Below are 27,305 nucleotides of genomic sequence, written 5' to 3'. Positions count from 1 at the left end.
TTCTGTAGAACCCTTTCTGGTCGAGTTGCAGGGTAAACGCATCACTGACACGCCAACTTCTGCACTCGTTCCCTTTCCGATTGATGAGAGCTGCATCGTGCTCCTTGCAATTCCAAGTTCTGTAGAACCCTTTCTGGTCGACTTGCAGGGTAAACGCATCACTGTCACGCCAACTTCTGCACACGTTCTCTTTCCGATTGATGAGAGCTGCATCGTTCTCCTTGCAATTCCAAGTTCTGTAGAACCCTTTCTGGTCGACTTGCAGGGTAAACGAATCACTGACACGCCAACTTCTGCAGACGTTCCCTTTCCGATTGATGAGAGCTGCATCGTGCTCCTTGCAATTTCAAGTTCTGTAGAACCCTTTCTGGTCGACTTGCAGGGTAAACGCATCACTGACACGCCAACTTCTGCAGACGTTCCCTTTCCGATTGATGAGAGCTGCATCGTGCTCCTTGCAATTTCAAGTTCTGTAGAACCCTTTCTGGTCGACTTGCAGGGTAAACGCATCACTGACACGCCAACTTCTGCAGACGTTCCCTTTCCGATTGATGAGAGCTGCATCGTGCTCCTTGCAATTTCAAGTTCTGTAGAACCCTTTCTGGTCGACTTGCAGGGTAAACGCATCACTGACACGCCAACTTCTGCAGACGTTCCCTTTCCGATTGATGAGAGCTGCATCGTGCTCCTTGCAATTTCAAGTTCTGTAGAACCCTTTCTGGTCGACTTGCAGGGTAAACGCATCACTGACACGCCAACTTCTGCAGACGTTCCCTTTCCGATTGATGAGAGCTGCATCGTGCTCCTTGCAATTCCAAGTTCTGTAGAACCCTTTCTGGTCGACTTGCAGGGTAAACGCATCACTGACACGCCAACTTCTGCAGACGTTCCCTTTCCGATTGATGAGAGCTGCATCGTGCTCCTTGCAATTTCAAGTTCTGTAGAACCCTTTCTGGTCGACTTGCAAGGTAAACGCATCACTGACACACCAACTTCTGCACACGTTCCCTTTCGGATTGATGAACGACCGGATCGAGGGGCATCCAAAACACTTTCTAGGCGCAAAGCTTTCTTCTCCCATGTGATCAGCCTGACGATTTGATAACTCCTTACCGAACCGTTCACTAAATCTAATCACTACCTGTGATATTTTTTCATTGTTCTGCTTCCATTTATGAACCCACACAACTGTCAGTAGAGGTTCCTCCAAAGTGAAGTCACTAGTATCTACCAATGTTGTTTGCCAAACACGGAAAGGCGGCACAAGCCTTGTAGCCATTTCTGAAGCCATATAAGTACGTAATTGTGGTATAAACAAGAAGTGTGGAGTATAATTTGCATAGCGTGATGTTATCTCAATTATTATTAAAACTAGATTTTTACCATTTCCGGTTTTAGTAGAGGCATTAGAGTGGAAACGAAATATATTCTTCGGGCGCTTAATTGATTGCACAACACCGCTTTCCTATATCTATTACCGTTTTTATTTTTAGCAATCAAGGTTAAAACCGGAAGTGCTTGACTTCTGTCACTTCCATTTGAATGAAAGTTAAGAGAAGGTGGTACCTATCCTTAGAACGCTTTAATCGACTCTAAAATTCTCTTGTCATTATCTCTTATATAGTTTTTGCTCTTTGTAGATTAATATTGAAACCGGAAGTTTGGTGGATTTCTATCTTGTATGGTTTTAGTAAAGAGTTAAGGATGGAGAGTATATGTTTTCTTGTGAGGTTAAATCGATTGCAGAGACCACTTCTCGCCATCTATTACCGTTTTCGCTCTGTACTAACTAACTCTATGGCCTATGGAACCCGTAGGTTCAATCCCGCGTTGGCAAAAGCTCTCCATTCACCTTTGTCTTTCGCCAACTGAATTCAGTTTCTACTCTGTACTGCTATTTCTGCGAGATCTATCTTAATATTGTCCTCCCATCTGCGCCTAGGTTTTCCTAAGGGTCGTTTCCTGGTTGGATTTCCAGTTAAAACTTTGAAAGCGTTCCCACCTTCTCCCATCCTGGCTACATGACCTGCCCACCTAAGCCTCCTAGATGTGATGATCCTAGCAATGTTTACTTAACCGTATAAATTATGTAGTTCCTCGTTATCAAGTTCCCGCCATTCTCCATTCCCGTTCCTCTTTGTCCGAACATTCGTCTCAGGATCTTATTCTCAAATACTTCCAGTCTATGTTCTTCCGTCACAGTAAGAGATAATGTTTCGTAAGCTTACAGCACAACAGGCGTAGTTATTGTTTTTTGTCATGTTATTGCATATGTCACTTGTTTATTTTCTGATTTATTCTTTTACTTGTATTTTTTTAAAGTTTTTTTTCTGTTCCTTTTGATGTGTAATGTTTAATGTTGTATTCTTTTGACAAGGGTTAGGTGGTAGAGCAGCCATGGCTGAACCTCGCCCGCTTCAATAAAGACATTTTCATTTCATTTCATTTCATTTCATTATACCGTAAGATGGGGTTACTTTGCACAAGATTTAAGCAATTTTTTTAAAAAAAATCGCATGTAACTTACAAACGTAATGATTTAGAACACTGTATTTTAAACATATAATAGATAGATATATATAAGGAAAACATTAGTGCAAGTTCATTAGCAAACATTCAGTATGACCATAGCTATTGAAATATAAACTTCGGTGCAAAGTAACCCCATAGGTGAGGATGCTTTGAACAACATACAAAAAGTATGTTCAACATACGAATATAATGTTTCTGTGCAATGTTTTCCCTTCAGTACTGACACATTTTACTTTCTACACAAAACTGCATGCAGTCCACAAATACTGATATTAGAATAATAGTACTAGTATCAGTACTTACGGATATTTGTAAAGAAAATTATTTATTTTGTGATACCGGAACAGGAATCACATTCTAATAGTTTAGCGTAGGTCCCACAAAAATGCCAACTCAGGAACAGAAAAAAAATTCCCGTGAACTGATTTGCCTTGGTTATTCCTTTTGTCCAAGAATATCATCTCAACCGTAATCATTGGAAGATTTACGGGGTTTGGGACTTTCAGGCTGAAGCTCACCCAAATTGCATGATTTTTTTAAAAAAATCTAATGTTAGTAATTCCTATGCGTATAAGCAGCAACTCCCCTCTGCAAAAAAAAGTCTAGTGATTTCTAAAAAAAATTAAGCCTTTGTGAATGAAGCCCCTCTCAAAACTTTTCTGGATCCACCACTGTTCATAATTTATTTTCCAACAAGAAATTAATTCCGGCATCTACCTAAATAGGAAATTTTCCTGTATTTAGAAAGAAGGAGGTTCCAGTAGTAATAATTTCCTATTTAAGCGGCATTTTGGACCGGTGCAAAGTAACCCCGAGTAGAGGCTGAAATCGTCTTTTCCCAGCTTTACTTTTTTTATGACTTTAAAACGTTTCAGATTCCACTTTCAACTATTGCATCAAAGTCTCATTATACACAGTAGTATTCTACGAAACTGACTTAACTTTGACGGAAATTCTTGTAGGTGATATCTTTCAAATTTTCTTGGCCTTTAGAGTGACTGCTATCCATACCTCCACAACAAAATCAACAAACCCTCCGGGCAATTAGAGTTGATGTTAATTGCGAACATTATAGCCAAAAATATAGTTAGATGTTCTATCTTACTGTGGCAGTTGAAACTTCCTATTTAGTGTTCATGGTTTTAAGAGTCTTCATCCCGGCGAAATTAAAATACTGCTAATTTTACAGTAATTATGTGATATCTTGAAATAGATAAAAGATAATCGAAATGTGGAACAAGAGCGCCCTAGACAATATTATTTTACATGAGAAACCGTTATCACGACTCACTTATCTGCTTTCGATTTCGAGCCATTTTGAAAATCGGCATTTATTTTCGCGTTTCTGAACAGCTGAAAACGGAAAGCCGCTAGGTGACTTGTGATAACGGTACCTCACGCAAAATTATATTGTCTAGGGCCCTCTTGTTCCATATTTCAATTATCTTTTATCTATTTGAAGATATCACATAATTACTGTAAAATTAGCGGTATTTTAATTTCGCCGGGAAGAAGACTCTTAAAGACAGAGGACTGTGAAATTCTTTTCATATTTTGTGCAACGGTACGTCTTACGGTATATTTCAAGGTTCAAATTTCTTGACAGATTTCGCGATATCAATATACTTTGAACTGTTTAATAACACGAATTCCCTGGTTTTAGTCAACATTAAATTTCTTCGTGAAAATGGTTCTCGTCTGTTATTATAGTGATATACTTTATAGTAATTAAGGTAAAAGTCAGAAATGGTTGAGTTCTACCACTTCCGGTTTGAACACCTTTTAATCTTTCTCTTAATCTACCTCTTAATCTACCTTTTAATCTTCTATTTCCTGACCAAAATTGATGATTATCTATTTAATAAGTAGTTCTTGAGATTTTTTTGGTCTCTCGGATGGACGGACGGACGGACAGACAGACAGGATAAATACGAGTAACTATATAAAAAAAGTTTTGGTAAATCAAGCTTCTTTTAACATTCTGCAATATAAGTTCTTTTCACTTAAGGTTTTTTATCATTTTCTAACACCTTTAGGAGTAATTATGCAAATTGATTTATGGAGATTTAGTAAGAACCTCCTGGGAGCAAATAGTGTAATGTGAGCTCGTAGTTTGTCCCTCGGGAATAAGAGACCCATTTCTCTGGAACCTGAAACCGAGCAGCTTCATTAAGTGTTGTCAATCAGCAGAAGCATGGAAAGGAGGGAAGTATTTCTAAGCTTGTACAGAAAACCATGTTTCCCTCTCTTCTGTTCAAAGATATATATATATATTTAGAATTCTAAACTATCGTACGCATACATGTATAATGTCTACCTGTCCATCTGTCGACAGATATCAGAGCAGAAATTGGGAGAGATAATAAAAAGAATTTTTTTTAATTGGTTCATTCTTCCAAGAATAAGTCCCATCTCTTTCGCTAAATCTCTATTCAAACCAGAAGTGGTAGAAATAAACCATTTTCGCTTTTAACATTGATCGCCATATAGCAAAAACAGTATTAATATTATGAGAAGCGTTTTTATTTATTTTTTTCGAAGCGTTTTAAGAATATTGTAAGGTTCCGTACCCTCACGTGCAAGCAACGAACACGTGTTATTGTGTTCAAAACATAATACAGTGAAACCTCTCAATAACGGACATCAATGGGACATGAATTTTTGTCCGTTACTGAGAGGTGTCCGTTACAGAGAGGTTACAGTAATTTAATTTCTCGCAATGGTAACTGTATGCAGTAATATACAGTAAATACATTATGTATGAGCATAACTACGTAAAATTCAATATGAAAATACTCTATTTAGTATGTATTTGAATTACTGGGAGGGATGAAGAAGAAATTGATTTCTGTTAAATAGTATTATTGCTGGGGATGTGTTAATATATTCGTATATTGCAAAAGATAATGCGTGTATGGTAATAATTTTATTCCTACATAGGAGGGGAAAGTGGGAGGGAAAGCATTTTTAATTCTATATTTCAAATTCTCAGGACCTTCTCAAATGATGCGTTAGGAATCAACTAACCGGTTAAACTCATTAGCAAGTGTCCTATGAAAATCCTCAGTACAGTTGCGGAAAAAATATGTGTGTAAAGAATATCTTCTTAAAACAAGTGAAAAAGGATGCCTGGAAAACTCCAACCCAGACTTGTTCCAGTGTCATAAGTAAAAGAAAAATGTTACTTTTCCAAAAACGTAAGAGGAAATATTGTTCGTTGAAAATGTTATTGTAAAGCAAACAGCGTTTGTTTTGTTATCTATGAAATTGTCGGGAAAAATTCAAGGTCCAGAGGAAAAAGGACTAAATTTGTTAGGGAAGGGAAGATCTTTCGTATAGAATTCTTGGCCACACGACTGACCCTACATGAGTGTTATTACTTAATGAAGGTTTTCTAGTTTTTCCACCAGAAAGTAGTTTATTGAAGGCTGAAAAAAATAATTTCAAATTCAGCTTGAAGCTGTTGTATTTGATGGTTCACCGGTCTAGACTCATGATAGATACACCTGTTGGGAAAAGACTTTTCTGTCTGCTGTAATATATCGCAGAACTGAGAATAATTCCTGTCCGTTATGAAGAGGTTATTGAAACGTTTGGGGAAAAAAAGGACAGTCCGCGTCCGTATCTGAGAGTGTCCGTAAAAGGGAGGGTTTTGTTCAGTAAGAGAACATATTTTTTGCCGAGACAAAAAAATCTGTCCGTATTATAGAGGTGTCCGTTAAGGGAGGTTTCACTGTAATCACCAGCCGACGATGGAAGGACAATACCAGGAAGACACGAAGTTGGTTCGGAAGGAAACCGAAGATGGCCGATCCTCCCCTCACGGACCTGCCCTTCAGAGGATAGCCATAAAAGAGAATCTCAAATGGGTAGAGATATCAGTTCCAGTGCTGATCGCTACCTTCGTAATCTATCTCCCGAGACCGCCTTGGATTACGAAGATTTCCTTAAATCCCAACTCCTGAAGCCGTCATGGGCGAAGGGGTTTTCCTATAATTTCTTACTCCGGAGGCTGCAATGAGCAAAAGGGTCATCCTTAACAACACTATCTCCTGAAACTGCGATGAGTAAGGGAGATATGTTTTGAATCACTGTCCGACGCCGTTGTTGACTAGGACATTTTATCTTTTGAACCGGAAACCTTTTCTCGTGTGTTGAAGTTTTGTCTCCACACTGGAAAACATCTAAGTTTGTACTATTTACACAAGAACTTTGTAAATCTTATAAGACACTGTTTTTATAATAAAAATGGTGAAGGGTTCCCAGACCTTTATTTAGACTCTACCAGGGAAAATATTGCGTGGTGGAGGTGCTGCGTAATATTTCACTCCACCCTCAACACTATGAAATCCACAAATAGTAGAATTTCATTATGATTTCCAGTTTCAATATTGATCTACTTGGAACATAACCGGTCATAGATAACGAGAAACGGTTTTCTAGAATCGAGTTATCGTTCGAAGAGTAGGTCTTACTTCCTTCCTTAACCCTATTTAAACCGGAAATGGTAGAAATAAGTCATTGCCGGTTTTAACGTTGATCGCTATAGAGCGAAAACGGCAATAGGTAGTGAGAAGCGCTTTTCTGTGATCGATTTAGCGTCTCAAGAATGCATTCCATTTCCACCCCCAAAGTTTGTACTAAATCTCCAAGTAGCAAAAATTCGTAAAAAGCATACCATATGCCACGAAAAATATGTGTATGTTTGAACGTTGAAAGTCAGGAATATTAAACAATAAAAAGCCATAAGTTATTTAGATTTTACCTAGACCAGTGGTCGCCAAACTTACGAAGTTTCTGAGCTCCGTACCCTTTTTTAAATCCTACTGTGAGCTACCAATCAAAAGGACTGCCATTTAAAAACAAAAAAACTTACATTTGTTTATTGCCTATACACTTACATTTCTAGTAAATATGAAATCAAATTATCAAAGTTAGCAAATGTCTAATATACACACGAAAAACATAACGTGCACAACCCCACGCGTATACAATCAACTGTGAGATAAGGATGACAATAGCAATTGTGTGGGAGAAACAAAGAGTTGTCGTCAGCGCCCCCTGTCGTTAGCATCAGCTCAGTGGAGGAATCAAGGTTAGCTAACCGGAGCGTTAATGTGATTTACTAGCAGCTCGCGATCGACGGTTTGGCAATCACTGACCTAGACAAATCTCGTATCATATTTTTTTCCCTAAAGTAAAGCTATAATTTCCGTTTTTCTGTGAGCCGAAACATCAAAGAAGAAAAAGAGCTATGAAACCTCTATATATATAAATTAGCGCCTTTTTGTAGATGATTCGGGGAGTCTCAATGCAATTTTATAGAACGCGTGTAGTAACACCACAGGAGAGCTAGCTAATCCTATCTGACCCCATCCCATTTCAATGCATGCAAAAACCATCCTTCGGTATCCACCTTCTTTCGACATTAGTAGATTTACAATCTGGGATTAACGATACCAATCTCATAATTGTTTCTATCGATTTTTGTGTTTTTGTAGTAGTGGTTTGCTTAATAATGTATTCTGCCAAGCCACCACCTGTTTTATTTTGTTTGTATGTTTTTCTATTTTTCTTTCTTTTTTTTCATTAATACATTGTGTTCTCGTAAAGGGATTAGTTCACACCATTGACACAGAAAAAAAAACTTCGTTTGTCACACTATTCATTTTTTTCTTTCTTTGACCTTTGTAAAATTATTTGTATTGATTTCTCTAAGAATAGGTAATGGCTAAAAATACGTATTTCTATCTTTCGCTGTTTTGTAAATTGTACAATTTTATTTCATTATCTTACAGAATTAATGTAAATTCTTTTTCCCTCTTGAAGAATAAGAACAAGTTCTTTTGGCGAGTGGTAGATATCAAGAACAATTTCTCTTCGGCAGTATTAGTGATAAAAAAATTCTTTTGATCAGTGGTAGTTATCAAGAACAATTTCTCTTGGTGGCGTGGGAGACCCCGGTTCGAATCCCGGCGGAAGCCCATGTGGTTCGGAACCTCGTTAATCAGTAGGTCCCGTCTTATATAGCCTCGCTGCTGAAAGAGGCGTTAAAACAAAATTCACTCAATTTCTCTTGGCCAATGGTGGTAATCAAGAACAGTTTCTCTTGGCCAGTGATAGTTATCAAGAACAATATTTATTGACCAGTAGTAGTTATCAAGAACAATTTCTCTTGACCAGTTGTAGTTATCAAGAACAATTTTCCTTAGCCAGTGGTAGTTATCAAGAACAATTTCCCTTAGCCAGTGGTAGTTATCAAGAACAATTTCCCTTAGCCAGTGGTAGTTATCAAGAACAATTTCTCTTAAACGTTACTTATCTTAAGGTTTAAGGAGTTCTTTATATCTAGAGGGTGACCATCTTTCGCACTTTGTAAGGAGTTTCTCTTTACCGATACTCGTTTATACTGGCCATGTTTCTGTCCGTCCGTCTGGGAGAAAAAATATGTGTGTCCGTTCGTTTAAGTGACAATAAAAACCTCAAGAACTATATGCTTGATGGATCACCATCAATTTTGGCCAGCATGTAGAGAGGTCAAAAGTTAGGAATTGAGTTCGCTGATGGTTATCAAGAACAATTTCTCTTGGCCAGTGATAGTTATCAAGAACAATATTTATTGACCAGTAGTAGTTATCAAGAACAATTTCTCTTGGCCAGTGATAGTTATCAAGAACAATATTTATTGACCAGTAGTAGTTATCAAGAACAATTTCTCTTGGCCAGTGATAGTTATCAAGAACAATATTTATTGACCAGTAGTAGTTATCAAGAACAATTTCTCTTGGCCAGTGATAGTTATCAAGAACAATATTTATTGACCAGTAGTAGTTATCAAGAACAATTTCTCTTGGCCAGTGGTAGTTATCAAGAACAATTTCCTCTCACCAGTTGTAGTTATCAAGAACAATTTTCCTTAGCCAGTGGTAGTTATCAAGAACAATTTCTCTTAAACGTTACTTATCTTAAGGTTTAAGGAGTTCTTTATATCTAGAGGGTGACCATCTTTCGCACTTTGTAAGGAGTTTCTCTTTACCGATACTCGTTTATACTGGCCATGTTTCTGTCCGTCCGTCTGGGAGAAAAAATATGTGTGTCCGTTCGTTTAAGTGACAATAAAAACCTCAAGAACTATATGCTTGATGGATCACCATCAATTTTGGCCAGCATGTAGAGAGGTCAAAAGTTAGGAATTGAGTTCGCTGATGGTTATCAAGAACAATTTCTCTTGGCCAGTGATAGTTATCAAGAACAATATTTATTGACCAGTAGTAGTTATCAAGAACAATTTCTCTTGGCCAGTGATAGTTATCAAGAACAATATTTATTGACCAGTAGTAGTTATCAAGAACAATTTCTCTTGGCCAGTGATAGTTATCAAGAACAATATTTATTGACCAGTAGTAGTTATCAAGAACAATTTCTCTTGGCCAGTGGTAGTTATCAAGAACAATTTCCTCTCACCAGTTGTAGTTATCAAGAACAATTTTTCTTGCCCAGTGGTAGTTATCAAGAACAATTTCTCTTAAACGTTACTTATCTTAAGGTTTAAGGAGTTCTTTATATCTAGAGGGTGACCATCTTTCGCACTTTGTAAGGAGTTTCTCTTTACCGATACTCGTTTATACTGGCCATGTTTCTGTCCGTCCGTCTGGGAGAAAAAATGTGTGTGTCCGTTCGTTTAAGTGACAATAAAAACCTCAAGAACTATATGCTTGATGGATCACCATCAATTTTAGGCCAGCATGTAGAGAGGTCAAGAGTTAGGAATTGAGTTCGCTGATTGAGGTGGTCCATTCACCAAAAACTGGTAGAAATCAAATATTTTCAATTTTAATGTTCATCAGTATACATCAAAAACGGTAATAGATGGCGAGAGGCTATACCCTGCACACAATTAAGCCTTCAAAGCATACATGTCATTAACATCCTTAACTCTCTCCTGAAACCTGACATGATAGAAATCCAACACAACTTCCATTTTCAATATTAAGTTAATTGAGGAAAAATCACACCACACAAATCTTCCTTCACATAGTGTACATGGACACTATTTACTTGTTGAAGAAAATATGTGTTCAAACTTATTATGATCTGGCAGTTTTAGGCGACGAACTCGGTAAAAATGATGACACCCCAAAAACATTCAAAATGCTTTCAGTAGTATTTTGTACTTTCTTTTAGATAGCTTAAGTACTATTTAAAACTTTTTTTAGATAGCCTAAGTAGTATTTTGTACTTTGTAGATAGTTTAGTAGCGTTTTGTACTTTTAGATAATTTGCATGATATTTCGTACTTTCTCGATACTGTTAGGGTTGTTTTGTACCTTCCAGATATTTTAAATACTACTTTGTAACTTTTAGATAGTCTAAGTAGTACTTTGTACTTTTTAAATAGTTCAAGTAATATGTTATACCTTGGAAACAGTATATGAAGTATTTTGTACCTTTTTGATACTTTAAGCAGCAGTTTGTATTTGTTACACAGTTTTAGTATTTATGCATAATTTAAGTATTATTTTTTTTACTTTTTGGATAATTTAAGAAGTATTTTACATTTTATACAACATAAATACTTGTACATAATTTTGGTAGTATTTTTCTTCTAAGTAATTTAAGTAGTTTTTTTTTTAATTATTACATAGTTTAAATAGTATTTTGTTTCGATAGCTATTTAAACTACTACTGTTAAGTATTACGAAAAGAACTGCTCTTTCACGCTTTTGATGTGCTGCCAGGTTTCTGGGAGCCTAATTTGCCGAGCAGGAGCGGATCCAGGACGGATTTCTGAAGGGTGGTGAGTTGTAATACTGCTACTTAGAGCTACTTTTAAGAGCTCCAAACTCTGGGATGGATTTTATTTATATATAAAATAAGAAAGTTTCCTCTTCTGTGCGGGGGTGATCGCCCCCCTGGATCCACCCCTGTTCCCGAGAGTTTGCGCATCCCCAAGTCATTATAAATAATATTACCGACAAGATCCCGAGAAATGCCTATAATCTCGACCACACGTTTTGCCGAGATTCACCAATTTTCAAGAATAATATCATGAACTTCATCCGTGATTTCGAGGACAGTCACTATTTTTGGTTTTCCTGCACGTAGAGCATCATTTGTTGGGAAATAAATCACGGTTTAAACTGTGCCACCAACTACCTGACCATTGCATACGACGGAGGAGAGTCTCGTTGTGTTTCAGTGATTTCCTCATGAATTTGCTTCGGTGAGTTTCTTTGCTGGAACAAACGTTTGATGATATCTCTGATCCCGATTGTTCGTGAAGTTTGATAATTTAGCACACTTGATCACTTCAAGGACCTGAAGAATTTCCTTATTAATATTAAAACTTGTACGTTCTTTAAAACTGTACAATTTCATAATTCTACCTACACTCCTTCTGGATTGGGCTACGGATTTTTCAGCACCTTCTCGTATAGCGGAATCACTGGAAATAAGGATAATAACTCCGGCTCCAGGTCGTGCCTTATTTGTATTCAGTATCATATGTTTCGTTGTGATTCGACATCATGTGCTTGAGCTTAATTGGAACATTCATGTTTTCTGTTGCTTTACCTACCATCTATTATATTTTTTAATTTGTAAATGTAATATTATGAAACATAGAACCATAACATACAACATAGAACACAAATATAAATCTTTTTTAAGAAACCTACATAAGAAATAAATGAGTTTTCTATACCTTAAATTACAAGAAGCTATCTCAACCTCTAAAGGGTGGTCCGGAAGTGGGTGTATCCCTAATTGGTGTTTTCTGGCGGTTTTAGGTTTTACCCAAATTTGTTTGGTAACATTGCTTGGCATTGTCTGGCAACATTGCTATCCATGTTCATTTGTTTTCTGCTTGGTAATAATTACAACCTGAATCAGAAGTTTTCTCGCCGCTTCCAAGAAGTCCCGATCTGACGACACCAGACAATGTTCTCTGGGGTTTCATAAAGTAACAAGTAAGAAACACTCGATATCATACAACGCAGGAATTACGAGCAGCTTTGGAACACGCCTTCACCCTCGTGACTCCAGAGTATCTCCGCAAAACATCTGCGGGAACTTGACGCAGAATTCAGCTGTGTTACGACATGGATGGTGATCATACCCACGTTTATGACTCTTAAGACTTCGAGGCAACTGTGTGCAGACATCATATCATAACTGACACTATACTGTTGAAACTAAAGGAGGGCGCACGCCCACTTCTGGACCACCCTGTAGAATTAGAAGGTTTAATCTCTAATATGAAACCATTACTCTCTCCTATTTCGATTAGAAAACTTCCAATACATTGAAAACATAGCACATATTTTCTTTATGATGAAAAATAGGGTCTATTATAGTATTATTATTTTCAGTCTTAATGAATAAGCATTTTTAATAGTAATATATTTCTCCATCTTAAAGAATAAGCATTATTAATGTACATAATTTTCTCCAACTTATACAATAAGCATTATTAATGGAAATCATTTCTCCCATCTTAAAGAATAATCATTATATTAAAAATATTTCTTTCCTTTTTAAAATCAAGGACTGCCTAGTTATAATAGAATTTTTTTACTATAGTCCGCGTCACTCGAATTGCCGTATGGCGTCAACCAATAAGCCTGCAGTGGGCTGTTGCCAAACCTTCAGTAAGGAATCTAGTCACTCGTAAATGACAATAAATATGAACAAAATCAATTAGGAAAGATTAAATTCCTCACTGAAGGTTTGGAATCAGCGCACTGCGAGCTTATTGGCTGACGCCATACGCCAATTCAGGTGACGCGGACTATAGAATAGTGTCAGATGAAAAACTAGCTATCGCCGTACAAATATTATAAGCAGATGTGAAATATATTTATTCAGAGACAATTTCAAGGAAAGAATATGTCTAATTTTAATGTACAGCATTTTCGTAAACACTGTTACTCCTTCGTGACTTGAATTAAAAGAACCTGGCAGACGATAATTATAACAGGTTTAAAATTACTTCTTCCTTAGCTGAGAAATAGTTTCCCAGGTCGCTCTGAACTTATTTAGTCATACTAGGAAGAGCATAGCAATATCTGCTTATTTTGAACAAATCCCATCCTATCTCAGTACGCAATAGCTATGAATAAGGTATTTTGTCGAGTCGATATGACTGCTTTAAGAAACTGATCACTGTGAAAACTACTACTTTATCACCATCCCAAGGATAGATGAGTGTTCGAGCATAGAAACCGACATCAAGACAGACACCTTCAAATCCTATAAAGATTTATTCACTATAGTGTGTCGTTACCACGCCGTGTCCTACGAGTCTCCATGCCGTAGTCCATAATGATTCTTTTCAAACTTTGACATTAAAAATTCATTGTGCTGTCATTTTTAATTCTCACATGACGTGTCATGCCTGTACCAATCCTATACCGTGCGCCGACAGGCCGCCTTAAAGGGAAACCAGTATAGTCGTGCTTCTTCGGCCGCGATCCCTCGGCTATCTTCGGAGCACACGAAGCGACACGAAGTTGATCAGAAAGAAGGGAAATGGTATAGAAAGCAGTAGCGGCAAGGCACGGCACTGCATGGCATGGTATGTATGAATGATCACGCTCTTAGCACGGACGGAGCATGACAGGGAGATGAAATAGCCAATGCACACTATGTGGGAATTAACCTTAAAGGCGTACTTACATGCTAGAGGAGAAGAGACATGTGCGAGGAACAATTGAAGTTGATTCTTTAAAAACTGCATCATTAATACTGAACGTAAGTATTTTCTATCGTGAAATAAGTAAACTTCGAGAAATGCATGTAGCATGCATTTTTGCCAATCCCAAACGTTTCAGTATTTGCGCGCTATCCTAGCCAGCTGTTTTAAATTGGTCACGTAAAGTGTACAGAAAAATTTGGACATGTCTTTAATTTGCCCTTTTGATGTCGAGAACAGAACCCAACCAACCACTGCGGAGCTTCTAACCCGTTCCTACTACTACTACTACTGTTATTATTACTATTACTACTACTACAACTATTACTACTTTTATTACTACTACTACTACTTTTACTCTGGATCGGTATAATAAAACTGCAAGTTTATTTTAATGACAGAAAGTGTTATGAAATTTTTTTTAAAATAATCGGTAAACCACTTTTTTGAGTATTATTTTCAATCTTATTTTAATTAAATAGGTCTTATGAAAATTTAGAAAAAGTAAAGTGAGTTTTCTTTTTCCGGGTTTGAACCCACACCAAAAGCAGTTTTCGTTACTAACATATTGCGTTAGCACGCTCGGCTACGAGGGCCAACAGCATTTGGCATTTATTTCCTGCGATATATATGTAATGACATTTGATGTCCTATCTGTATCTGCCAATAAGATCAGAGGATACCTAAAACGTTTGGTATCCGCAAATATGCGTGTAGCATGGACACTATTAAGACTATTTTTCATCACTTTATGTGGGTTGATCTAAACAGTGTATTGCCCCCTCATTATCGTAGTGAACAGGCGGACTGGACAATTACACATTAAAGTGAGCAAAAATGGAAATAACTACCACTGTGTTGCTCAGTAGATAAATAGATAATTAAAGTGTGAAGCCTCTGATTGTCGCAACACACACGTGAGTACCGCCTTGCCAGACCTATTGGTTTCAAAATGGAACTGTTTTTATAGTGACCTAAGCGCGTATACATGTCTGCCAACTCATTATCCCATTTATTAGAATCAAGCAGAGATTGGGTATGAATTCTAATTTTTTTTTTTCGATTCTGTGTTTCTAATAATCGGAAATGACAAACCTCATAATACATATTTCGCGCACGTTTCACCTTTTATTTTTCTTAAAATTTAAGTACTTGTTTATTTTTTTAAAAACAAACTTAAGTTTAGCTCTATCAGCGTTAAACTAAACCCACAAGATATCACGAATTTGCAGATTATGTCTGTAGACAAAGAACATTTGTGCTGAGTAAATTATGCATCATCTAATTGTTTCAAACACTTACCACAATAGGAATAGCAACTAACATTGCATATTAATATATAAGGGTTAATTTTAATAAACTGAAATACAATTTAGATAAATTTTATAAAGAAACGACAAGAAAAAAGGAGAAAAATCAGAGGGAAAATGAGTGTATAGAAAAGAAACTTATAATGTCATCTATCATATGTGTTTCGAATTCAAGAAACCGAGAATAGTCCGCACTTCGAGGTTAATGAAGATTTTTTTTTATTTATTTATTTTTTTAAAAAGTTATTATGAACGAAAGATTGTGTTTGGGTGATTGTTCCCAAATGAAAATCACCATTACTTTTTAACGCCAGCTGTTGATTCAAACACGCACACTTTTAGGTACGTAAGGTCACATATAAATATTTTTACATCAAGCTTTCGACATTGCAGTGTTGCCAGACGTCTTATTTTCCTGGAGATAAATGTTATTTTAGCAAGTAATTTTCCACATGTAGGAGCGAATATCTTGTAGGAAATAAAGTGTCCAAGCTTTTGAATAAGACTCTATAAACTTAGTTTTACATAGACATTATACAGGGTGATTTTTTTATTAAAAAACTCACAGATTTCATTTGGGTCTAGAATTTCTAACTGAAGTCCGATTTTCATGCAGTTTGTGGCAAATGATCGAGGAAGGATGGGAGATTTATGGAACTATGTTTACTGGTTTAAATTCGTCCGGGGTAATATCGACCACACCTCAAGAAAATAAAAGCAAATATTCGCCAGTGTATCGATACCTTACAATTGGAATGAGGTTTTGGATTTTTGAAACGAAATTGCAGAATACAAATTAAGTGTCAGTGAGAATACAAATTAAGTGTTAATGGTAACATCCATAAATCACATGTTGAATAACCATAGCTGGTCTCTTGCAACAAACGACAGAGAGATTTTTTTTGTGCAACGTAAAGAGTCGATAACTGACATCTTCCACAATACCGCATGGGGGTCCGATGCTTCCCTGTCTCACTCCGAAGTGATCCTGTTTCTTCCAATTTATTCACTAGCAACCATATTATGTTCCTGTCTGGGGCAGAACGTGAGGCAAACTTGTTTCTAAATGGCCTTTGCGTAGCAACAACAGGTTTCGTTCTCCAAAAACTTTTAACGATAAACTCAAGTTGCTACAAACAGTCCACTATTTTCACTGATCATACTCACATAGTAGCACAGAACTGTACAGCACAATTCCCAATACAACGGCCCAGTTTCCTGTTCCTTATTGACCTTGATGAGGTTGTCATCTAACAAAGAAAACTCAAATCTCCACACCACACCGCACCTCATTCCAGTTGTAAGGTACACTGGCGAATATTTGCCGTTTTTCTCCAGGCGTGGCTGATATTACCCCGGATGAATTTAAACCAGTAACCATAGCCCCATAAATCTCCCATCCTTCTTTGATTATATGCCACAAACCACATGAAAATCGGACTTCAGTTAGAAATTCTAGAAATGAAATCCGTGAGAAACCCAAATGAAATCCGTGAGTTTTTTAGAAAAATCACCCTGTATTTAAAACTGACCTTGGAAAATCTTGGAAAACCATTCTCACATCCTTCTGATAAAGTTTCAGATCGTCAACTGAGAGCTAAAATTAACAATGATTGACATTCGATTATTATTATATACTACTAACAGACAATGGTAGAATATTTGCCCACCATCTCCCTCTTCTGCTGAGACTAGTGTGATTCGAGTTTAAGACCAATCTTCACAAGGATTATTCTGATGCAATTACAATATTTAAAAACCAATTAGTGCAAGAAAGCCTAATTACAAATTTATGTGAGTGTTATCATTGTTATTATGTGTGAAAATTTAAAAGGTAATAAATAGGGTCTACTGCTTAAATAGCAATTAAATACTTGGATAAGCTTGCATATGTGCATTATTTTTATTCATATTAGTTTCATTTTTTGTATATAGTTTAGTGGTTTTAGTGAATTCTTTGTGATTCTTTTAGTGATTTTTCTGGTGAGTTTTAGTGAGTTGTGTTTGCATTGGCTGGCAACAGTGCCTTCAGTGTGCTATTCAAGGTGTGTCTGTGCATTAGACAACGTGTTGTGAAGTGCAACTAGGCAAACATGTTCATTCATAGTTTCAGAAAGGTATATTTATTCATAGGCTTTAGAGAAACTCATGTTCATTAATATACAAGATTTACATGTTCTTAACAGTGTTTTAGAGTGTTACTCAGTTTATGTGTGATCGAAGACAAAGTATGATGGTTAGCAAGCAACATGTGGTTTAGCTAGCAGCAAGCAACGATTACTGCAGAAAGATGTTAAGATAAGTAATTCATTGTACTAATATTTAAGTATTATATCAGTATATTAACATATGAACAAAGTATGTTATATTTATCATATTAACGCATGTACCTTTAAATAAGAATTGAAGCAAGTAACATCTAAAATATTCGTCAAGTCTTATTTCTCGTTCCTTCATGATATCTGGGTGAATCAGTAAAATGGGTTTAATCATACAGTTCATTAGCTTTGGATGTGATATGTGTGATTTGTAAATAAAGTACATAAACATATCACCCCTTCATACATCATCATTTTTTTGGTCCTCCGTCCACCGGATGTCAGAACGAGAAACGTGACTGCATTCTTCGTTCTCGTGTGTGTTTGTGTGGGTGCTGCTGTCATAAGCAGGACAAAGCTGTTCATATCAGTATAGTGGTGTGTGTGCATTCAACCCAGCTGAATTCAAGGTTACACGTTTGTAGGTCACTCAGAAGTAAAAAAAAAAAAAAAAAATATTGTCAGCGCTTTGTGTAGTTAAAAAAGAAAGACTGAAACAATGGCAGAAGTGCAGTTGGGTCAATTAATTAAGAAACGTGCTTCGGTCAAAGGTCAGGCAACAAGAATACAGACATTTCTTCAAAAACTACAGAATGAAAATAAACCTAGCATACAAGAAGCAAGAACAAGGCTAGTTGCACTTGAAGGGGTTTTTATTAAGTTTGATGAGATACAGTCAGAAATAGAGCTCTTGGATGAGACGGGTGAACAAGAAACGCACAGAATTACATTCGAGGAACTGTATTATGATTCAAAGGTTAAGTTACAAGAATTTATTGATAGTTTTGAACAAAAAACGGATTCAGGGACAGCAAATAACAAAGCTGGAAATTCTAGTAGTAGTTCAGTACAATTGCCTAAAATTTCCTTGCCCACATTTTGCGGTAAATACGAGGAGTGGTCGCCCTTTAAGGACATTTTCATTTCCCTTATTCACAATAACGAATCATTAAGTACAGTTTGTAAGTTTCAATATTTGCGCACATCACTCAAGGGAGAAGCGTTTACATTAATAGCAAATCTGCCAACGGTAGAAGTAAATTACGAAATTGCATGGAAGCTTCTTGTTGAACGCTACGAAAACAAACGGTTGATAGCTTCGACATATGTACGAGGGTTGCTCAATATCAAGCCAGTAATGAAAGAAAACGCTAAAGACATTAGACAATTTGTAAATACTGCTCGCAGTAATTTTCAAGCCCTTGAAGCATTGAATTTGGACAAACCTTTGCATGACGTACTACTAACACAGCATTTAGTAGAAAAACTTGATTCGACAAGCAAAAGGGAATGGGAAGCTGAACAAAGTAGTGACTCCTTTCCATCGTTATCGGAATTATTTTCATTTTTAGAAGGTCGTTGTCAAATGTTAGAAAACATTCGCCCTACTCAATCTGAAAGTACTTATGACAACAAAAGTGTAGAGTCCAAAGCAAAAAGAAAGAATAACAGTCAAGTGAATGCGTTTGTTAGTTTGCTTCCAAATGCATGTAATATTTGCCGTAGCAAAGAAACGCATGCTGTTTTTCGCTGCCCAGAATTTCTGAGTGCCAACATTAATCAAAGAAAGGAGCTCGTGAAGCAAAATAAACTGTGTTTTAATTGCTTAGGTAATAAACATCAAGTAAAGGCATGCAAATCAAGTACTTGTAAGAAATGTAATTTTAAGCATAACACACTGTTGCATGAAGATGCTACTCAGGAGGCTACTAACAAAGACAGTTCAAGCAAAACAAATAACAATAATACTAATGTACCTAAAGTTAAGGAACAGAATCAGGTTAAGGTTCAACCACAGGACTCTTATTGCTCATTTAAGATTAATTATGGTCAGCAAGTCTTATTAGCAACAGCGTTAGTTAACGTAACAGACACTAAAGGTCGTTTTCAACAATGCAGAGTGTTATTAGATGCAGCGTCTCAATCGAATTTTGTAAGCGAAGCTTTAGTTCATAGATTAGGTCTCAAGAAAACGAAAAATCGTGTTCCCATTAGAGGTATCAATTCTGTAACCTCTGAAGCTCAGCACAGTGTTGAAGTTCATATTTATTCAAGAACATGTGATTTTAATGCAGTGGTCGATTGTTTAGTATTGCCAAACATTACAGGTTGCATACCTTCTAAGGATATTGATCACACTAATTGGAACTTGCCAAAGGATATTTGCTTAGCCGATCCAAATTTTCATCGCTCGTCGTCAGTAGACATGCTTATAGGTGCGGGGTTATTCTACAGTCTCCTCGAGCCAGGCCAGAAGACTAGAAAAGGAAATTATCCAGTTTTGCAGGAAACGAAGCTAGGATACGTTGTCGTCGGAAATATGCCTTCAATACCCGAAGAAGCCAACCAGTCGGTAATTTCATGTTTTGCTCAGATGGAGACAGACTTGGATACACAATTGAGAAAATTCTGGGAACTCGAAGATCTTCAGACTAAGATTTACACGCCGGAAGAAGAAAATTGTGAGAAGCATTTTTTAAAAAATACAACCAGAAATGGAGATGGAAGATTTATTGTCAAATTACCAAAGAAGGAAGAGAATGCAGCTTTAGGAGAGTCTTACAACATGGCACTACAAAGATTTAAGCAGCTTGAAAGAAGATTGCTACAAAATCCTGAGTTTCATAAACAATATGCCGCCTTCATGGACGAGTATTTAAGTTTGGGTCACATGCGAAAGGTTACAGAAGAAGACGTGAACAGCAGCAGCAGTTGTTATCTTCCACATCATCCTGTATTCAAGATGGACAGTACAACAACTAAATTAAGAGTGGTTTTTGATGCAAGTGCAAAAACGTCTAATGGCAAATCATTGAATGACATTCTTCAAGTTGGACCAATTGTTCAAGATGACTTGTACTCCATTATTTTAAGGTTTCGGTTGTATCCAGTTGCATTTACAGCAGACTTAGAGAAAATGTATCGACAAATATTAATTCATGATGAGGACAAGTGTTTACAACGCATCCTTTGGAGAAACTCAGTAGAAGAACCGATCCAGACGTATGAGTTACAAACAGTGACGTACGGGACTTCGTCAGCGTCCTTCTTGGCAACAAGATGTCTGAAGCAAATAGCGGAGGAAAATTCCAAGGAATTTCCAGAAGCAGCAGAAGTAATAAAACACAATTTCTACATTGATGATGTGTTAAAATCAGTACCAAACGTGTCAAAGGCCTTAGAACTACAGAAGGATCTTATTAATATTTTAAGCAGAGCAGGTTTCAAGCTTTGTAAATGGAGTTCTAACAAAGTAGAAGTACTTCAAGGAGTTCCCGAGGATTTTAGGGAAAAACAACAGCCAATCATACTTGGTCAGCAAGACGGTGTTAAGACTTTAGGAATAGCATGGATTCCATTAACAGACAAACTTATAATTTCGAACAAAATTTGTAAAAATGGAACTGCAGTAGAAAGTAATGTTGCAATGACAAAAAGACAAGTCGTCAGCATAGTGTCATCTATCTTCGATCCATTAGGTCTAATCGCTCCAATTGTCATCAAATACAAGAATTTCTTACAGAAGTTGTGGAAGACAGGGATGGATTGGAATGACCCATTAGACACAGTCCTACAAGTTGAGTGGAATCAATTAATGTCTTGGTTACCTGCGATGGCGAAGATACAAATTACAAGAAACGTAATGTCTTCGGAGAACGTTAAGGAAATTCAATTACATGGTTTTTGCGATGCAAGTGAAGAAAATTTTGGAGCAGTAGTGTACATCAGGGCTACAGACGAACAAGGAAACATTGAAGTCAATTTACTTTGTTCAAAGTCGAAGGTTGCACCACTGAAGAAGCAAACTTTGCCTAGATTGGAATTATGTGGAGCACTGTTACTTTCGAAGCTAATAGACAAAACGCTATCCATATTGAATATAGAGGTCAGTGGTATACACCTGTGGACAGACTCGACGATAGTTTTGTCATGGATCAAATCACCTCCCAATCGTTGGAAGACATTTGTATCCAACAGGGTGGCTCAAATTCAGAGAATCACATCAATTAATCAATGGCACCACGTGCCCAGTAAAGAAAATGCGGCAGACATAGTTAGTCGAGGAGCGGATCCCAACACTCTTATTCAGTCTCGAGAATGGTGGCATGGTCCAGAGTTTCTTCACACAGTAGAATGGCCATGTCAAGAACAAAATGAGCCGGCTAATATTCCAGAAGAGAAGAAAGTCATGATAAGTTTGGTGGCAGTTCATGAAACAAGCTTTATGAAAAGGTATTCATCGTTAAACAAAATGTTGAGAGTAGTAGCATATTGTTTGCGATTCAAACATAATTGTCTTTCCAAGAAATTAGAAAGAAAAACCGATAGTCTTGACGCTTCGGAACTTCGTTTAGCGTTACACAGATGTATCAAGATAGTACAACATACTACCTATCATCAAGAAATATTGAACTTGCAGCAACAAATGGAAGTTTCAACAAAGAGCCCAATCAAGGATCTTTTTCCATTTCTGGACACGGAAGGAATGCTAAGAGTAGGAGGAAGATTGGAACATTCAAACTTGGAGTACGACAACAAGCACCAATTCATCCTACCTGCAAGTCATCATTTCACCCATCTGATAGTCAAAGAAGAACATAAAAGGTTGCTTCATGCAGGACCACAGCTTCTTATTGCATCTTTGCGTACAAGATATTGGATTCCAAGAGCTAAGAAGATGGTCAAGGCAATAGTACACAATTGTTTGGTTTGTTTCAAGTGGAGATCAACAAGTTCATCACAGTTAATGGGACACTTACCCAAGGAGAGAGTAAATGAAGCAAGACCATTTGTACACGTGGGAGTTGACTATGCAGGATTCTTTTATGTCAAGCCCACGATTCGCAGCAAAATTCAAATGAAAGTCTATGCAGCGTTGTTCATCTGTTTAGCCACTAGAGCAGTTCACATAGAAATAGTTTCAGACTTAACTTCTCAAGCTTTCATCGCAGCATTGAAGAGATTTGTTGCTAGGCGAGGTAAATGCTTATCTATCTGTAGCGACAATGGTTCAAACTTTGTTGGCGCCAATCGAGAATTGCAACAATTTTTTGAATCTAAGACTAACCGAAAGGACATCCTGGAATACTCAGCTCAAGAAGGTTTAGAATGGAAATTCATTCCTGCCAGATCTCCTCACATGGGGTCATGGGAAAGTTCAATAAAATCCATGAAGTACCACCTACGGCGTGCAGCAGGAACAGCAAGTCTGACATACGAAGAGTTGAACACGTTACTTATTCAAATTGAAGCCATTCTAAATTCAAGACCATTAACAGCCATTTCCAACGATCCTACAGATCCCATGTATCTCAGTCCAGGACATTTTTTGATGGGAGCTACACTTCTCAGCCTTCCGGAACCAGATCTACTGGACGTACCTATCAACAGATTAGGAAGATGGCAACGGATTCAACAAATGAAGCAGCATATTTGGAAACGTTGGTCAAGGGATTACCTCAACCAGTTACAACAAAGAAGAAAATGGAAGTCAGCTCAGCCTAATCTACAACCGGGCATGGTCGTATTGTTAAAAGAAGACAATGTTCCTCCTCAAGTGTGGAAGTTAGGTGTGATTGAAGAAGTTCATCCGGGCAGTGATAATTTAGTGCGAGTGGCTACTGTGAAGTGTAAAAGTGGCATTTTTCGGCGCAGTGTTGCTAAATTAATTCCTTTACCCCTAGAATATTAATTGATTGTGTCCAATCAAGGAGGGGGAGGATGGATAAGCTTGCATATGTGCATTATTTTTATTCATATTAGTTTCATTTTTTGTATATAGTTTAGTGGTTTTAGTGAATTCTTTGTGATTCTTTTAGTGATTTTTCTGGTGAGTTTTAGTGAGTTGTGTTTGCATTGGCTGGCAACAGTGCCTTCAGTGTGCTATTCAAGGTGTGTCTGTGCATTAGACAACGTGTTGTGAAGTGCAACTAGGCAAACATGTTCATTCATAGTTTCAGAAAGGTATATTTATTCATAGGCTTTAGAGAAACTCATGTTCATTAATATACAAGATTTACATGTTCTTAACAGTGTTTTAGAGTGTTACTCAGTTTATGTGTGATCGAAGACAAAGTATGATGGTTAGCAAGCAACATGTGGTTTAGCTAGCAGCAAGCAACGATTACTGCAGAAAGATGTTAAGATAAGTAATTCATTGTACTAATATTTAAGTATTATATCAGTATATTAACATATGAACAAAGTATGTTATATTTATCATATTAACGCATGTACCTTTAAATAAGAATTGAAGCAAGTAACATCTAAAATATTCGTCAAGTCTTATTTCTCGTTCCTTCATGATATCTGGGTGAATCAGTAAAATGGGTTTAATCATACAGTTCATTAGCTTTGGATGTGATATGTGTGATTTGTAAATAAAGTACATAAACATATCACCCCTTCATACATCATCATACTACTATTGGTCACAAAATTAATAATAAATAATGTTTAAATAGCAATTAAAGGCGTGTTGGTCAGAAAAAATCATAAATACTGTTTAAATAACAATTAAAAGCTAGTGGTGGTCAGAAAAGTAATAAATACTGTTTCAATAGCAGTTAAGAATAAGTCTTGGACAGAAAAGAAATAAATTGAAGGATTGTTTTTACAGCTATACATATTTCACTTGCTTAATTTATGTATACTGCTTTCTCAGCTAGTATAATAGCAAGCGTACGTGCTTTTGGTGCATGGGGTCCAGGATTCGATTCTTGGTAGCAGAAATTTAAATACATTACGGTAGTTCCGATTCCGTTTTAAATGGTACATTCACATCTCATTAAATCTCGGTTCTGCAAAGTACTTTAAATTCCAATTCCACCATCATGAATATTTGCTCATAAATTTTAGAAAGATCAAGTATCGTAGCACATCAAAAGTACAATCCAAAAATTATTATAATGTATAAATAATATAATTTCGCCTTCAATTTGACTTTTTCCGAAAAAAATCAAGGGCATTATATAATTATCGCAAGAGTTCAACTGAACTCATCCAATCGAAATGAAACTTGGTATGATGGTAGACCGTGATCTGTCATGTAAGTTTGTGAAATATAATGTTGTGCAGGCTTTTAGTTCTCAAGATGTGGGAGGTCAAATTTTGAATCATATCTCCAAAACTAAAAATCACATTCTGAACTCATCCGATCGGAATCAGTTTCCATGGTTGTAGGCCTTGATCTGCTATATAAGCGTATATAATACTATGTTGTGCATATTTTCGGTTCCCAAATTACGGACAATCAAATTTTGCATCATGTTTCTGAAAACAAAAGAGAATCATGAACCGAATTAATCCGATCTGAATCAAATTGCCACGGCGGTAAACCTTGATCTCCTATTCACACGTGTGAAATGTTATTGTGTGCATACTTTTGATTCCTTCCTCTGGTGCTTGGGGTCCCGGGTTCGATCCCAGCCTCCGCCAAGTGAACTTTGTGGTGGACAAACACCGTGTGCGTGGGTTTTCCCGGGGTTCTCCCGTTTCCTCCCACTTTCTTCATTCCACCATTTCACTCATTACTCATCATCACCGTCTCCTTTAGTCTAACCGGCATAACCGCGGGACGTAAAACTCAAAGATTTCATTTCACTTTTGATTCCTAGATTATGCACAAACCTCTAAATTAATACAGTGAACATAATAAGAAAATCGTAGAAAATACTATTTAAGTAGCAGTTAAAGGCTATGTTGGTCAGAGAAATCATAAATACTGTTAAAATAGTAATAAAAGGATAGTGTTGATTGGAGAAAAATTATAAATACTTTTTAAATAGCAATTAAATGCTAGTGTTGGTCAGAAAAATTATAAATACTGTTTTAGAAAAATTAAAGACTAGTATTGGTCAGAAAAAAATTACAAATGTTGTTTAAATAGCAATCAAAGTCTAATGTTGGTCAGACAAAATCATAAATATTGTTTAAATAACAATTTAAGGTTAGTGTTGATCAGAAAAATCATAAATACTGTTTAAACAGCAATTAAATCGTAGTGTTGGTCAGAAAAATCATAAATACTGTTTAAATAGCAATTAAAGGCTATTGTGGTCAGAAAAATTATAAATACTGTTTAAATAGCAATTGAAGGTCAGTCTTGGACAGAAAAAGAAATCAATTGAAGAACTATATTTTTATGGCTATACGTACTTCATTTGTTTAATTAATTTATCTTAGTAAAGAACCGGAAGTTCATCAAGAGAAAATGTATAAGATTAAGTAATGATTTTAGTATAATACTGTATATTCAATTAGTTTATTCTTTATGACCAATAGTGACTGAAATTTGAGCAATTTTCTATCCCAACTTTGAGGTCCTTTTTACATTACCTCGTGGATGGGTATGTTTAGCCATACTTTCTTTAGATTCTCTGATATTAGTATAAGAAAGACTGATTAGAAATATATGCAAGTGATTTCATTACCATGATGCGTCGAAATTTAATGTGTGTAATCTGGCAACCCTGCTTCTTTAGTCACTAAAACATAAATTTTCCCCCATGTACCTTCTCTTTACCCTACCAGTGTCTTTGTCTATCTCTCTTCAAGCCTTGACAAGTAAGTTCTGATTGGAAGTTCCCTTTCTCGCCACATCAAGATACTTGAACGAAAGGGGCCATCATGACTTCAACGTTCCAAGACATGCTTTGTTCGCTTGTTTCTTCACGGTTGAATGAGGCACAAAATGGATAGAAGAGAAAATGGGGTGAACAATAATAACAGGTAATGCAAACTTCCACGATATTATCTGATGGTAGGTGCTCTTATACAACGACTAGTGATGTTAAGCTGCTTCCGAATTCCTACTAAAAGCACTCGTACCCTCATTGAACGGCCATGAAAAGTGACAGCAGCGAACGCAGTAAGTTGAAGTGTTGCAATACTTGGCGCATTTAATATTGATTTGTCAGGAGCCTTCGATTCTAATCTTGAAGAAAAGTGTTTCAAATTAATGAAATGGATTTAATCGTTCGCTTAACATCAATGTTAAATTTAGCACGTGCCTAAATGTGACTACCGGATTGTTAACGATTTTAAGATAAAAGATAGCAGCGTGACCTTTGTACCAGATAGCACTTCCAAATCTTTAAAATGTTATTGAAATAAATTTGATAGCTATAGTGCTCGCACTATATATATATCCAGGCGCGGTGGCTCAGTGGTAGAGCGTTCACCTCCGGTGCTTGGGGTCGGTGGTTCGATCCCAGCTCGCGCCGTGTAGACTTTGTGGTGGACAAACACCGTGCTCGTGAGTTTTCTGGGGGTTCTCCCGTTTCCTCCCACTTTCTTCATTCCACCATTTCACTCATCTCTCATTATCACCGTCTCCTTTAGCCTAATCGGCATAACCGTGGGACGTTAAACTTAAAGATTTCATTTCATTTTTTTCATTTTATATATATCCAGCTAATTACAGTATATCATTATTTTAATTTTTCCATTATT

General features: G+C 36.7%; 3 protein-coding genes across 5 annotated transcripts in view; all 3 read left to right on the top strand.

Moving 5' to 3' along the window:
- Positions 1–27,305, top strand: part of LOC145690064 (uncharacterized) — a 1,134,032-nt gene that overhangs the window by 900,213 nt on the left and 206,514 nt on the right. The gene's annotated exons all lie outside the window — the stretch shown is intronic.
- On the top strand, positions 20,419–21,863 carry LOC145689179 (uncharacterized). Its single transcript, XM_081763309.1, has 2 exons — positions 20,419–20,967; positions 21,669–21,863. Exons 1-2 carry the CDS (start codon positions 20,419–20,421, stop codon positions 21,861–21,863), a joined length of 744 nt encoding a protein of 247 aa, XP_081619435.1.
- LOC145689178 (uncharacterized) lies at positions 22,339–23,544 on the top strand. The gene has a single exon (XM_081763308.1). It carries the CDS (start codon positions 22,339–22,341, stop codon positions 23,542–23,544), a length of 1,206 nt encoding a protein of 401 aa, XP_081619434.1.

Source organism: Thermobia domestica, chromosome 7, assembly GCF_964235325.1.
Source record: "Thermobia domestica chromosome 7, izTheDome1.hap1.1, whole genome shotgun sequence".
NCBI classification, from domain to species: domain Eukaryota; kingdom Metazoa; phylum Arthropoda; class Insecta; order Zygentoma; family Lepismatidae; genus Thermobia; species Thermobia domestica.
Note: the sequence above shows the minus strand (reverse complement) of the source record. Positions and strands in the feature narration are given on the sequence as shown.

Excerpts from the sequence above, each read along its gene's own strand:
- LOC145689179 (XM_081763309.1), top strand. The coding sequence starts at position 20,419 with ATGGCACTACAAAGATTTAAGCAGCTTGAAAGAAGATTGCTACAAAAT. Across the intron at positions 20,968-21,668 it reads AATTTCCAGAAGCAGCAGAA|ATTGGAATTATGTGGAGCAC; the intron begins GTAATAAAACAC and ends AACTTTGCCTAG.
- LOC145689178 (XM_081763308.1), top strand. The coding sequence starts at position 22,339 with ATGCTAAGAGTAGGAGGAAGATTGGAACATTCAAACTTGGAGTACGAC.